Consider the following 14,668-nt stretch of genomic DNA (forward strand, 5'->3'; position numbering starts at 1 on the left):
AGGCATCCAGAAGGGCGCCGGAAGATATCTGGCGGGGTTGATTTCCCGCGGGGTCTCGCGCGATTCCCATGAGCGTCACGCGAATAAGTTTTGCCTGTAATTCGATGACGTCGCATAGACCTCATGGGAAATCGACCCCGCCAGATATCTTCCGGTGCCCTTCCGGATGCCTTCTGACGCCCAGTAAGATTCGGCCCCAGCAGTGATGTTGCAGACGAAGGGCTCTCATTATGCTGCGGGTCAGCCACAGACAGTCTTACTACCTGCATTTTCTTACCCCTTTTATTGGCAGACGTTTGTCGATGCTGTTCTTAAGATGGAAGTGGCACCACCAAATGGAGGCGAGGCCAACTCCAGTGGATATGACTACAACCTGCATTTTTTCCCCCTGTGTACTCTTGCACGGAGGTGGCCTAACTGCTAGCCTCTACTTTCTCCTTTATAAGAGAGTGATGGTGAAAACCCATTGTCTAACGATGATACTTGGGCGAGTTGGTGTTCCATATTCTTGAATTCACAGCACACACAATAAACAAGGACGATAGGGAGAGCGAGACACACAGGCGCAGTGTGTCCCATTGCAGCGCCTGTGTGTCTCACTCTCCCTATTGTCCTTGTTGTGTGTGCTGTGAATTCAAGACCATTGTCTAAATTGAGCATTTCGCTGTCTGCAGGTCAATGGTTTGATGCATCAACCAACTGCTCTTTCTTAGCTTATTTTGCACCCTCATCAGTCAATCTTTACTACGGCTAACAGCTAACCAGCCGTTATTGCACAACACAAAGTTGTATCTTGGTTACGCATGAAAAAAGCTGCCATTTTCCCAGCAAATGTGTCTCTTGGAGTCAAACTGGAATGAAATGTAACAAGGAACACGACAATGGCTATCCACAGCTATTTGGATGCAGCAGGCAAATATGCTAGTAATTTTGTCATCGTTGCAATGGACAACGGCTGCCTGTATGAAAACTGGGTTGGTGATGCAGACTGGAGTGAAGTTTTCAGCAGACAGCACCCAAATTCCAACATGTTGCTACTTTGAGTCTGCTAGGATTCCACTTCCTATCATCTGTAGCAACCCTTGCAATGTGTCACGACCCTTTCAGTTTGCTGGTGGAATTCCCACCTGCCACTACCTCTAGAATCGCAAGCACCAACCAGTAGTGCTCAGATGCTATGTTTTGTTGCCACAGAGCACTGCTTGCATTGCTCTGTGGCAATAAAGCAATGACTCAGGGCTGACCCATGTTCACATGTCGTATCACGTATCACAAGTAGCACCCCATGCATGGTTCCGAGATAAGGCCACTGACTTGCGTCACAGTGTCCATACCTCTGCAAATAATATCACCATCACATGCATGCCTCCTGCTGATGCCGAAACATTCAGTCTCCAGTCGTCGCAGATGTTGGACTTCCACGCTGAGGGCGCACAATGCAACACAAAACGCAGTGCAAACACTTGACGATTGGCTGTATATTTCAATCTCTTTAGGTACACGCTTCTTTGTATAATCTCTCACATCACACAGTGTTTTGAAAGCACACAGTCGCAATTTACGGCATTGATTTGCAAAGGATTAACAAATATGCATGTGACTAGATACCAGAATAATTGAAAAGGATTTACACGCGGGAGCACGTGCTAATTCGGCCTTCCATTTAGTTTCTTTGCATAGTTCGCAACAGTGTACAAGCACTGCAAATACGCAAACATGAAACTGGCCAGTTTTTCTTACACTTTAGTTTCTTTCTCATATCGGTGTTGCACACAAAAACAACAAAAAGAAAGTGCTCTGAAATTCTGATGAAATAAACCGACTACAATGTTGAGAAAGCTACACAGGGAATCAAACATCGGGTACAGACAGCCTTGCAAGCCTGTTTTGTGACCTAAAATGCACTTAAAGCAATGTGCAAATCAGCACAGCGAAATTTTCGCACAACACAATGCACAAATCTAGGAAATGGCTGTGGCAAGAAATAAAAAAAAAGTGAAAGCATGTATCTTGCACTAAAGGGGGTAAGAGTCTCGACAAAAAAAAACTATTATTATAGTTACCGACGATGAAAATTAAGGAACATATGCAGTTTCTAATCGTAGTTTTATGTACAGTAAAGGACTGCACTAAAACTAAGGCTACCAATCCATCTGCCCAGGAGAAGTAGTTGTGCTTGATGTTCAGGCTTGAACCCACCATGGTAGCTCAATGGCTATGGCGTTGTGCTGCTGAGCCCAAGGATGCGTATTTCATTCCCGGCAATTGCAGCCGCTTTTCTGATGGAGGCGAAAACCAAAAACGCCCGGGTGTTTGACGTTTCACCGCACGTTAAAGATCCCCAGGTGGTCAAAACTAATCTGGAGCCCTCCACTACAGTGCGCCTCATCACCTGTGTGGCATTGGTGTGCTAAACCCCACAATCTCAATCTGAATGTTCAGGCTTAGAAGAAGAAAAAAAAAAGAAGGGGGGGGGGGGGGGGGGGGGGGGGTAGGGGGGTTGTTTTTGCTTTTCAAGTCTGAACTTAAAACCATCGCAACTTCTGCTCCTGGCCATATAGAATGATAACATTAGTCATAGGGCAATCCTTGACTGGCGCACAGTTCACAGCTGTGCAGCCTTATTTTTTACAAAAGTCCGAAAATGTGAATAAATTTTAACGCATGTATTTTCATATTCATAAATAAAATAAAAATAAAAATTTTCATCCACGTAACTAAAATAATAACGTTCTTTATCGAGACCCTCTTAAAGGCCACCTTTTCCTCACCTTTCAATAAAGGGTTCCTAGGCACAACACTTTCTTTTCTTTTTGCATTTTTAAGTGCCTCTTAGCCACATTCATGTAAAACTCGACCTTTGCTGCACAGTATTATATGCCTGTTCATTTTACTGAAAAAAAGAAAAGAAAAAAAAAGAAACCTGGCAAGTTAGAGAATGACACAGACCATTACGAATTTGACACGCTCGAAAAGAACTATTATGTACGGAATAGGCATGTTGAAACTACTTTACCCTCCAATATTTGCCTTTACTTCAAGGTGGCAGGTAGTATAACAACACATTTGAGCCATTTTCATCCCTGCTCAGTTATTGTTACACGCCTCCGACACTACTGCACCCATCATTTGCCCCCTAAACAGAAGGAAAGCGAGAGCACAACCAGTGTAAAAACATCCCTGCGGGGAGTGTGCACAGCAAGCAGGGTGCCCGCGAGCTCGTTTCCAGAGGACAGATCCCCAGGACGCATCATGGCGGAAAGCTTACTCGTGCACATGCACGCACATGCACAAACACTCACACATTCACGGTAGACACGAACCTTACGTATCAAAGAGTGTGCGCATGATACTCGTATTCTTCCATATGAAGCTGTGCCTTCGAACTGTTTACAAAAATAGCACCTCTGGCAGGCGCAAGAGGTTTCTGCACGTGAGTGCAGTTCGTGTGCGTCATTAATAGGTGTTCGGTCGAAAGTTAAAGTTCACATTGGGAAAAGGAAGTAACAGAAATAAATAAAACCGCAAGCGAGAGAGACATGCGTACGCCAAAGAAATTCTGCTGGGCTGTGACACGTAAGAGGCACTATTGGGAAGAACAGCGTCCACAGCACGGGGTACAAGTCCAGCCCAGGCAGAGACAGGCGTAAGAGCAGAAGAACCCACGTAGCTCGTTAAGTGCTGCCAAGAGGAGGTGTAAACGTGGCGGCCCAGTGTGACACTCGTTAAAAGCATTTGCCCAGAGTCCTGCAAATGTGAGGAGGCAGAACTGCACAGTCATTAAGTGGAGCGCACTAGGACGACAGTCCAGCACAGCGGGGGACAGGCAGTGGCCTGCACTGCGCATCATCTAAGCTGCACGGAAAAAATATTAAGGCAATTAAATGAGTACCTTCCTGTGGCCTTCACATTTTGGCACTTGGTAAGTCACTCGTCGCGAACACATAACAACACAGTAAAATACGCACTATGCCCCCCAAAACATACACAAAGATAAGCTAAAAACCGTATATAGTGAGAAAGCACTGGGCAGAATGCCAAAATACGATATTGCACTTCATGCACTCCAATGTTTTGCCGGATACGAGTGCTGGCCTAAAACATTTGAGGAATCTAACAAAACAGTTCTCTCATTTTTTCACAGATTCGGCTGCATTTTTGCGCTCGAAGCACTGCGCCTGCAAAGTAGCTGCCACAGCAGCTTGACATCAGCTTAGAAAATCTCGAAGTGAAGCATTTTTGATTGAAAACGCAGTGCAACTTTTTTTACCATGCTGACACACTTTCGTGCTTGTGAACCCAAATTCACAATTTGCGAAGTAACTTCAGCAAAATGTTAAACTAGAGTGTGCGCATAAAAAACTAAAATAAAAACTAATGCAGCCAGGATACTTAAAGTATACCAGCTCATATTTAACACAACCTTATGAAAAAAAAAAAAAAAAAAGAAGGTGATAGAAAAAGAGCAGCAGGTTGAGTGCTTACATGTGACATGCACAGTTGAAATAACAGGCGTAAATAGACAACAGACAAGGTAAAAGTCCCCTCTAAAGTAATGCCAACGTAAAGATACACATGGTACATCCGAAAGAGCTCTGCTAAAATTCACTATTATAAACTACCTCGGAAGCCCAGGATGAACAAGAGCTGCACCATCTTCCCACAGATATCCCGGTGCCCCACACTTCGGCCTGCATCGAGGCTTCGCCGCAAAGGAATGTGACCTTGCTCCCCTCGTTTCTGATGTTTCCGGCTGCAGCATGGAAGTCTCGCTGGTTCCGGTCCATAGCTTTGGAATTCCGCGGCATGGCATTGCGCTCTTGCTGTGCCCACGGATGGTAGCCCCTTCTCCAAGCACGTTCACACGACGCCCTGGGTTACCCCGATATCTGTTGGAGATGGCAGATGGAAACAAAAACACCATTACATTGCTTCTTCCCCCAGGGGCTCTGATCAGCCCCTCAATGAAAAAATGCCCAAGGTACCCAAAGTAGCAGCTGAAGACAACCATGTGGACAGCATACAACTGCATTGTATTCACAACGTCTGCCTTCAAAACATCACTACACCCTTGTACAACAACGAACACTTCTGCCATTGACTCGAAATTTGCAGTTAAAACAGTGAATTTCAAGGGACACTGCAAGGAGTGTTAAACGCCATCTAATTAAATAACCATGCTGAAGTTGTGGCTGTGTAGGCCACATTTTAAGTTCCTCAGGAACGTTAAAACGCATTGTTCCCGGACAAAAATAGGTTTTAAAATAATACGCATCTTACACCAGCTCATTTGGTGATGCCAGCTGTGACAACACACCTTTCAAACCAGGGGTATGAGTTTGACTAATTAAAAGCATCTTTATTCTGTACAAAGTGTGTATAGACAAACAAGAAAGTAAATACTACTGACCATATGCTTTCCCTTGCACTTGTGTACTTTTTCTTTTTTCTGAAATCATATTGTTGCTCTGCACACTTTGACCTCATATTCCGATTTGGCTTTTGTCTACACTGTGAATATATTTTTAGGGTGAGAAAATGCTTTCGAATTCGTCTCGAATTTGAAAAGTCTTGCCTTTCTGCGGGTTGGTCCAGACGCCTTGCTTTCTGCGCCCACCACCAGGCTATGTTGTTTTGTGGAAGATCTCTTCGTCATCCTCGTCATCTTCTTCCATGCCATCACTGCGAGTCAGGGCGACCTTTTCAGCCTCCACCTCAAAGCGAGCCCTACGGCGCAAGGAAGGATGGAGTGGGTAGAAAGCAGGAATGATGATGACATTTCTTGAGTTGTACCATTTTCTTAACAAGTGCAGAATTGTACATCGAATCATGCTATCCTTTATAAAGGACCTCTGCAATGCTTTTGAGGTACTTTCAAGGCTTTACGCCTGTTCTTCGTGTCATGCAGAGATAGATGCAAAAAGAATGATCAAGATTCATGCCAAAATGAAAGAGATGAAATTTTTAAATTTAAAAATACAAGCAAATTGAAGGTTGCTCTCTCTCTCTCGAAAACTGGGGGACTGCTGCTCGTTTCCAACTCTCGCCAGTGACAAAGCATCGCGGCACCAATGAGGGCAGCGAAAAATGCCAGGCCCCGTTTGTCTGGCCTGGTAAGCTCCTTTCCGCCCTTCTTGATGGCGTTGTTCGGTGGCACTGCAACCGCCGCACCAATGCAGTGCCAACGAGTAAGTAGAAGCGGAAGCCGCCAAAGTAGCCTGCCCTTCGCTGCAGTGATGCGTGTTGCTAGGCTTACTTTTCTGCACTCTACCATGCTATTCAAGCTATTTTTGGTTAACAGGGAGGCTGTTCATAACAAGTCTCATGTTGAAGAATGCCCCGAGCGATTCAAAGTGTGAAGTGCGTGCACTGCCTTGCTACCGAGGCTTGATGTGAACTCCACTCGTGGGTTCACAGAAGGGCGAGAAACAGTCGCATATACTGGCTTTTGAAAAAGAACTTGTGAAACGTTCTCAAAAAAGAAAAAAAGAAAAGAAAAGAAAAACAGGCCGCCGTGGGGTCAAACTACCAACCATCAAAAGCAAAGTCTGATGTGTTAACCACTCTGCCATTCAAGCCACGGGGCAAGGTGCAAGAACTTGGCATACAATGCCTGGGCGTCGACGAGTATTTATGTGTGTGTGTGTAGTTTTTGTCATTTTTCAGATATTCTGGCTGTGATAACGTTTGTTCATCACAAACCGATCTTGCAGATGAACCCCGTCATGCTGATACTACAAGAGATTAAGCCAGAGTTCCCTCGTTTAACAACAACAACAAAAAAAGCTATCGCACAGTTGTGATATTCTCGACACAGGCCAACGAATGCCCCACTATAGAATTGCAGTTGTCTTTGCTGACAGCTTTCCAACAAAAATAGCTTGGTTGAATTTGTCTCATGGCAGCCAATTGCTAGTAGAGAAAAAAAAAAAATGTGCGGCTGCTTTTTAGTGAATGGAACAGCGCTTCCCAGTGCAAAAGCACGTTCCTGAACGTCGAGACGCTCGAGCCGGATCAAAAACACCGAATCTGCTGTACGCTTTGCGATGCTTCCTGACTACACCACTTCTGGCGTCTACACCTATATCCACCGAGCATACACGTCGTCATATCAAACGCAGACGGGCGATTTGGCATGCATTTTAGTGAAGCGCGCAGACGCCGGACGTCACACGATGCTGAGAGTATAGAAAGCAGCTCATCATTACCTGGCTTGAAAGGGCACACAAGCACTACAGGCGGGCAGTAGTGTATGCCCTTGTCATTATCCGTGGTTAAGTTTTATGCTTCCTTTACGGTAAAGAATACGAACTAAAGCACTATTTAGCCTCGCTTGGTTGATACAATGACATACGTATACAAAATATTGCAGGCTCAGCCAATCATAGGGTGCATAGGGTCCCCGTGTTTCGTCATCATATACGGAGGCTTCAGACATGACTGAGCCAGTGACGCAGTTGCTTGTACAGTGTAGACCGCTTATAACGTATGTCGCGGGAGCCGCAAAAATCCGCACTATAAGCGGTACCGCACTATAACCAAAACGTGCGCGAATTCAACCAAATCGCCACCTACCTCTCAAGTCATCCTAAATTTTTTATCACCCAAACGCACAGCACCGGCGCCGGCGCACTGCGAGGTAGCAGCAGATCGTGCAAATCGTGTTTGAACCTCCCGCTAAAAACGAAGGCAGGGTCTTTATTTCGTATTATTTTTAACATCAGCCGCTGCTGCAGGGTCTCACGTTGCAAAAGAGCGGTCTTACAAATGGCGAGTGCGGCTTTAACTTCCGTTGTGTTTGTGTTTTGAAAGACCATGGTTGCGTTTTTTGCGTCTATGAAGATGCCGCAGGACATGATAAGAAAGGCCGGCGGGATTTTTTTTTTTACCCCACCTTGTGCTCACGATGCCGAAGGCGGCTGCTTATCAGCGCAACGTACTGGTGGTAGAAACCTTCGCGCAGCTCGCTTGTTCGGGAAGAGTGGTGGCTTATCTGCACAATGTTCTAAAGCGTGAACCACATGGAGCGATTTCTCGCGAAAACGTGCAGCGCACGCCGCAGGCGCGGCGACGCCGGCGCGGATACAACTGGCGTAATGTGTGCGGCGCAGTAAGAGGCGGCAACATGGCGTCGGCACTGGCCGTGAAGCGGTGCAGGCAGCTCCAGTGACAACTTCTAACCGCTCGCTGAAATGCCGCACGAGGCGCAAGCGAAGATGCTCATGCAAGAAAAGAGCTGATAATGTGACCGCAAAGAAAAGGAATATAAACTGCCATCCACGCTGCTTGTGAAAGCGCCCATCAAAAAATACCGCGGTGGTAAGCCTAAACTAAAGTCCCTTCATCTGATCGAGGGACTTTAGCCTTAACACCTCTGGCGCGGCTAGCCGGCTCGGGGCGCTTCGAATCTCCCGCCATTAGGTGCGCGTCTTTCCATTGGTGCACGTCGTCAGGCTCCTCCCACTGCCACGCGAAGAAGCCACCGCGAGCGCGGAATCGTAGATGCGAGCATGAAAAAACGCACGCGCAACGCCAATGTGCACAATTCGTGTGCGAAAACGGGCCATGCGGTTCACGATTAATAGAAACAACTTGCCACGCGCGGACGGGGAGTCGGTCGCTATCTTCCGAGGTGCATCAAGCAAGGACAGCTGTGGTTATCACGTACGCGCGAACTAAAGGGTGCCTATTTTTTTCTTCTGTGTCGAAGTTAAAGGAGAGCAAGGGGTGCGCGCTGCGTCAGATGGCCGATTTCATCATTTCTTTTTTTTCTTTTGCTACCCTAAAACGATGCCCCAGCTGCGCCGGACGATCAGCAGACCAGCCGAAAAACCGCACTATAAACGGTATTGTGGTTCGATCAACCGCATCTTAAGCGGTATGCTTATGCATTGAGTTCTATGGGAGGCAAACCAGTGGTCACAAAAACCCGCGTTATATCCGGTCCCGCACTATAAGCGGTTACGTTATAAATGGTCTGCACTGTATTTGTAAACGTAAATATTGCATAACTTTCTTATTTGCGCACCGATCCTAATAATTCTTTTTGCATGTGTATCCGAATGACACAAAGAACTGGTGTAGGGTCAGAAAAGAACTGGTTAAAAAAAAAAAGCGTTGCAGGGGTCCTAGAAGGGAGCCATGAAGACACAATGCAGTTTTGCTTAGTTTGCAACAACTAGCCTCTGGCTACCCGGCCAGGTCCATTCCAGCCGAAAAACCACAAGAAATATATGAAAACATTCAAAGTTCTCACTACAGTGACGTAATATGGGATGGCACTAAAGACAGTTTTCAGTGTGTTAACTGCGCAGTAGCACTCAAGTGATGGATCAAAGAGGCCCCCCTACAATCGCCCTGTCATGTTTCTTGGCGGTGGCTTAGGTCAGCAGCATCCAATCACACAAACAAGGTTCTGTGATATCATTAACAAATCTCCAGAAAGTGTCTGGGGAGTCGCCACTGCTTCATGTTTTTTTAAAATGTTTTGATAATTTGTTTGAAGTTGGCGACCAAGTTGGTATCATTGTTATCGGGACAAAGCAGTCTTGTTAATGGCCAAACTCGTATCTAGTCTTCACGGCCCCTTTAAAGTGAACCCGCTCCCACCTGTCGGCCTTCTTGGACAGGCGCGAGTAGCCGTTGCCCGCTCGGCGCAGCTGTGCCAGGGCGCGCTGGCGGAAGAGGCCGGCCCTGGAGGAGGAGCCGCCCGAAGAGGAGGACCACTCGAGCAGGCCGAACAGCACAAAGAACATCACCACCGCCCCCAGGCAGATCACCACCACCGTCATGGTGACCCGCTGCACCGACAGGTCGTACGTGTGGGTGGCGCTGTCCCGCACCAGCCACGTGGCGCTGCGCATCTGCTCCGTCTCTGCCGCGCACCGCTCTGCAAGGCCCCCCCGAGGGCCACTCAGCTTCAGACCGACTGTTGGACACAGCAAGTCCACACCACACACACCTATCCACTAAGGCCTCTGCCAGTTGGGTCGGCCCATTCTCTCCCGCAGCAGGCTGTTGCAACGTTAATGTGACTATAATTCACAGATTTTGGTTGTGATATGCCGACTGTGGTACGTTGAATCAACATGAACAATTTTGGTTTTGGCAAGAAAAGAGGAAAAAAAAAAAAGCTCCAGTATCTAAAGCCAGAAATTGCAAAACATTTGTTCTGCAGGCAATTTTTTTCCATAAAAAAAAAAAAAAACATTTTGAACTTGGCCAAAGAGCTATCAGCAGCATCCTGACGCCGCAAACTCAGATCTGATCTGCAAAGTGGATCTTGGGAGTGCTGTTGCTAACCGTAGCTAGCTATCTGGAATTTCAGCTTACTGTACCAATCCTAATTCTGCAGTGGACAGTTCTCCTGAACACTCATGCAAGTTTTTGCACTGCACTGCATTGGGAGATGTAATGTCTAGCTGCAAGTTAAAATGAGTGGTACATCAAGTAAAATTAGTTGGGCGGCAGAAAAATGTGCAAGGAAGAAAAGCACACCCTAAGAAAAAGCAAAGTGGCAGAGGAGCCCAGCCACGACCTGCACCATCCGTCATCCCCACCTGGCTTTTTGCATGATCTTCAAGAGTGTCAATAAGGTGTACTTACAAGAAAAAATCAGCATTTAGGGTTTAAGCGCTGAAACAACATTAGGGCCATGTCGTGGCCTTTGAGGAGGGCTACCGGTTGCTTCAGACTACCTAGAGATCTTTCACAATTAAATGTTTCGTCCACACAGGTGCGTTCTTTTTTTTCACCTCTATCCGTAAAACCAATCACGGTGGCCAGCGTGCCACGTCGTGCTCAGCAGGGCAACGTCATTGCAGCCACTGAGCCGCCCAGACATGCCCGACACAGCAGACGTACTTGTGATGCTGTCACAGATGCAGCAGTTCTTGGCCGACTTGGTGGCGGAGTCCTTGCAGCAGGGCAGGCAGCGCCACGTGACTGGGTCCAAGCTGAGCTCGCCAAGGCAGGACAGGCACTGGTCTTCATTAGGGCCGAGGCAGGAATCACACGGTGGCTTGCACTTGAGGCACTCCTGCAGAAGCCAGCGAGGTAAACATTTTTTCCTTTTTGAATTTTGGGGGTTAGCACACCGAAGCTGCACTCAGCTGGGTTTTTTGGTGCAGAATCGGCATGCTGGATGCTCAATTTTGGCTCTGGCCCCCCGTTGTTGCTTCATATCTGTCCTTTTGCCAGCACCCAGAAGTTGACATATAGCAGACTAAACCTAGCGAAGGTCATAATTTCAGTTATACATTACTGATTTATAACTGACCAGCAATGTTCTTTTTTTTTTATATAAAGCGTCCTTTCTATGCCTTTTGAATTGTATTGTTGTGTGCTGAGATATGGCTTCATGTTGAGGCCAGCAGTATTTTTAAATAAATGTTTAAATAAGCAAACCCTACTAGGGCCCTTTGCTTATGTAACAGCATGCCTAGGATAAACTGACCCTCACTCAGGATATCAGTGGGCTAGAATTCAGCAACTTGAGACCAGTCAGATGGAAATTTAAATTGGGAAAGTTGTTTTGAATACATTTTTTTGGAAACACCACAAGAGATAGGACACCGAAAAAAAAAAAAACAAAAAAAAACATGTTTACTAAAAATTGAATTGCTTATCATAAAAACACACAAATATACTCAATGCACATGGCTACATAAATAATACATACCTGCACATGCATGTTCTCTACAATAAAAATTTCTGTTGTTGGTAAGCACTTCTTACTCTGAGTCCCATGCCATGTTCCATGATGTAGCCAAAAAAACGGAAAAAAAAAAAAAAGAAAACCGCAACCTGAGATAAACTGAACACCCACTACTTCTAAGGAAACGGGGTGGCTAGAATTTTGTGCTGCTACAAGGGACGCTCACAAATGGTACCGCATCTTCGACTGCCATTAATTAGCGCTCTGGTGAGGTTTTTTCCCTTTGCAGCCATTAGTCAATAACCTTATCACTAGCCAAAAATGCTGGTTCACATTCCAAACCAAGCAACTTCAAATTGAAAGCTCACAAGCCCAATCAGTCCATACAGGCTGCACCGGGGGCTTTATTGGAAACGAATTTTGCATCAAACTTTTTGCACTTGTTATTACAACTCAATGACTCTTCAAACAAAGCAAAGCCACTCGTTGTATTCATGGTTGGTTTAAGTAGGTTCACGAGTGCACTATCGAATGCCACTGCACTTGCATCATCAAAGCTCTAGAGCCTACTATCAAAAGCCATCAACAAAGCTGACTTAAAACGGTGTTAATTGATGTGGAGTACTTCCAGGGCACAAAAACGTGCCTAAAAAAATTGCTCCAGAGTATGCTAATTTTGCAAGGTGCAGGTAGGGTTCTTGCGACGACCTAGTCCGGCCACAATTCGAGATGTGCTGGACCGCACCACTTGGTTAATATTATGGACCTCTGCTATTCCCACAGAGGTCAGCAGAGCCAGGAAGTCTCAAAAAATCTGGGAATCCACAAAATTACATGACGTTATCTCTGGTGACCTTTACCGAGGTATTTCACATTTGCATGTTACCTCAGGAGTTTGTAAAATTAAGTTTCACCAAACTGCACCTCCATTTCAACTGCACCCCCCTCCCCCCCTCCTCCCCTCTCTTTTGAAGGGGGCTCTCAGACAAGCTAGTAACTCACCTTGGAAGGGGACAAGTATTCGTCCGAGAGGCATGGCACACATGTGCTACCTGATAGGAGAGCCCTGCTGGAACAAGCTGAACAAGAACTTGGCCCTGGACCTGCACAGTTGGGTGGGTGAAAACGTGCCAGTTCATCACACTGCTCAAAAGCTGACAAACAAGTGCTCATTGTGAAAGACCTGTGGGCAGAGAGACCTGCAATTATAATTTCATTTCATTTATTCATTTCTTCCTTAAAGGCCCGAGGCTCAACTTTTCTGCACTATTTCGTGTATCATTCAACTGCATCACTTCAAATAAACTCGGGTTGCATGATTACATTGACAAAACACACCTTGCGCACCAAGCTAAGTAAGGCACGACACGCGCATTTCTCACTGTGGCCCTGGCGCACAGCAGAAGTAGTGGCAATGCTGGCCCCAGTCATCACAAGCTTAGCTGCATGCAACCTTGTATCTTTGTGCTCCATTGTTCTTTTCTTACGCCTTCTCCATCGAGAACAAAAATAATGCCCATGCTAGACAGCAACTTTCAACTGACAGCTGAATGCTTACTTACAAGTGTGGCTAATGGATACGCAACGCACCCACACAATAGACAGTTGGTTCAAAGGCCTAGAGCACTGCATGGGCCTGATTTTAAGGCTCGGGCCCGGCCCAAACCACTTTATGAAGCCTGAACCCAACCTGGGCCTGGCCCAGGTCTGGGTGTCCATAAGTGAGCCCAACCCAGACCTAGCCAGTGTTCCTAATCTCAAGCCCAGGCGCGGTCATTTCTTTCTAAAACTAGCGTGGTCCCATGTGTGCGTAACCAGGCCCGGGATTAGACGCTAAAGAAAATTTGTTTATTATATTTGTTTGCTATTAAAGAAGAACCCTTGCGTTACCACAGCGATAATAATATTGTATCAAGAGTGGTAACAATGCAGTCGCAAGAGCGGAAACAGAGAAATTGCTGAAAGAGTGGGTTTTTGTGTAGTTTATTTTTGTGTAGTTTACTTTGTGTAGTTTACTCATGCAAAACTACATAGTTTATGTAGTTTAGTTTTGTGTAGTTTACTCATGCAAAAACATTGTTCGTTTCTGTGAAAATTAAAAACATTACAACATAATCTGTTTTACTATTTTCTTTGCTAAGGTGCACGAAGAGCCCGCTCTTAGCAGTTGCACGTGTCACTTCAGGTGGGCACAGAAGGCCTTGGTTTTTGCAATCCATTATATTATGTGCAATAGATTATATTATATTATATTATGCAATCCATTATATTATGTGTGCTCGAAGGCCTGCCTTAGGCACTTTAATAAGTGGGCCTGAGTTCGGCACAGGCCCACGGCTTCAAGCCCAAGCCCAAGCCTGCCTGAGCCCGCCAATAAACGCTGAATCTGGGCTTTCAGGTCAGTCCGGGTCCACGCAGTGCTCTACGAAGGCCTTCGGAAGGACTTTGAAACGACCGTGTAGCACAGGTATAAAACTGCTGCAAGGCAGCTAAAGAGTCAAACAGGGCGTCGCACGTCACGTGCAAAGTGCCTGCGGGCCCAGCGGACCCACCTGAGCAGGAGGAGCAAGCCGGGTGGCAGCGGATACACTGGCCCTGGCGCGGGTAGGTGCCGCTGGGGCAGGGCAGCAGCTGGCACTGGCCCCCCCGCTGCAGGGCGTATCCCTGGCTGCAGGACAGGCACGAGCTGGCCGACGCGTTGAGGCACGAGCTGCAGCCGGAGGGGCAGCGGCCGCACCGCCCGCTCACCCGGTCGTGGAAGAAGCTGGACACACACCCCGCCCACTGGTCACCCAGGCCGGCCGTGGGATGGGCTTATCAAGCATGGCACAGTGGGAAACAAATGTTTCCCATGGTAACTGAGACCACAGCTGCGGTAATACTACAGAGGTCTCCGTTCCTTATTTTTGATGACAAGGTTCCAAAGCCGAGCAAAACTTCTAGCAATGCGCTACCTTTCCCTTTTTTTCCTGTTTCGGGCACGTTTATATTATATAATAAGTCTCCCATGGT

The 14,668-nt window shown here is 46.6% G+C and overlaps 1 protein-coding gene across 2 annotated transcripts in view; it reads right to left on the reverse strand.

The window, feature by feature from the left end:
• Positions 1-1,458: 1,458 nt before the first annotated feature.
• Positions 1,459-14,668, reverse strand: part of Fur2 (furin-like protease 2) — a 70,703-nt gene continuing 57,493 nt past the window's right edge. The window contains exons 19-24 of one of the 2 annotated variants that reach the window (XM_077700463.1): positions 14,209-14,420; positions 12,659-12,759; positions 10,864-11,038; positions 9,610-9,889; positions 5,576-5,682; positions 1,459-4,889 (exon numbers count right to left, since the gene is read on the reverse strand). In XM_077700463.1, coding sequence (XP_077556589.1) covers positions 5,625-5,682; positions 9,610-9,889; positions 10,864-11,038; positions 12,659-12,759; positions 14,209-14,420 — 826 coding nt within the window. In that variant the 3' untranslated portion in view covers positions 1,459-4,889; positions 5,576-5,624. Of the gene's footprint in view, positions 4,890-5,575; positions 5,728-9,609; positions 9,890-10,863; positions 11,039-12,658; positions 12,760-14,208; positions 14,421-14,668 lie in introns of both variants that reach the window. The other variant, XM_077700462.1, reaches the window with a different exon arrangement.

The sequence above is a fragment of the Haemaphysalis longicornis genome, unplaced genomic scaffold (genome assembly GCF_048455015.1).
Source record: "Haemaphysalis longicornis isolate Haplotype H1 unplaced genomic scaffold, Haemaphysalis longicornis Haplotype H1 scaffold_2, whole genome shotgun sequence".
Lineage (NCBI taxonomy): Eukaryota > Metazoa > Arthropoda > Arachnida > Ixodida > Ixodidae > Haemaphysalis > Haemaphysalis longicornis.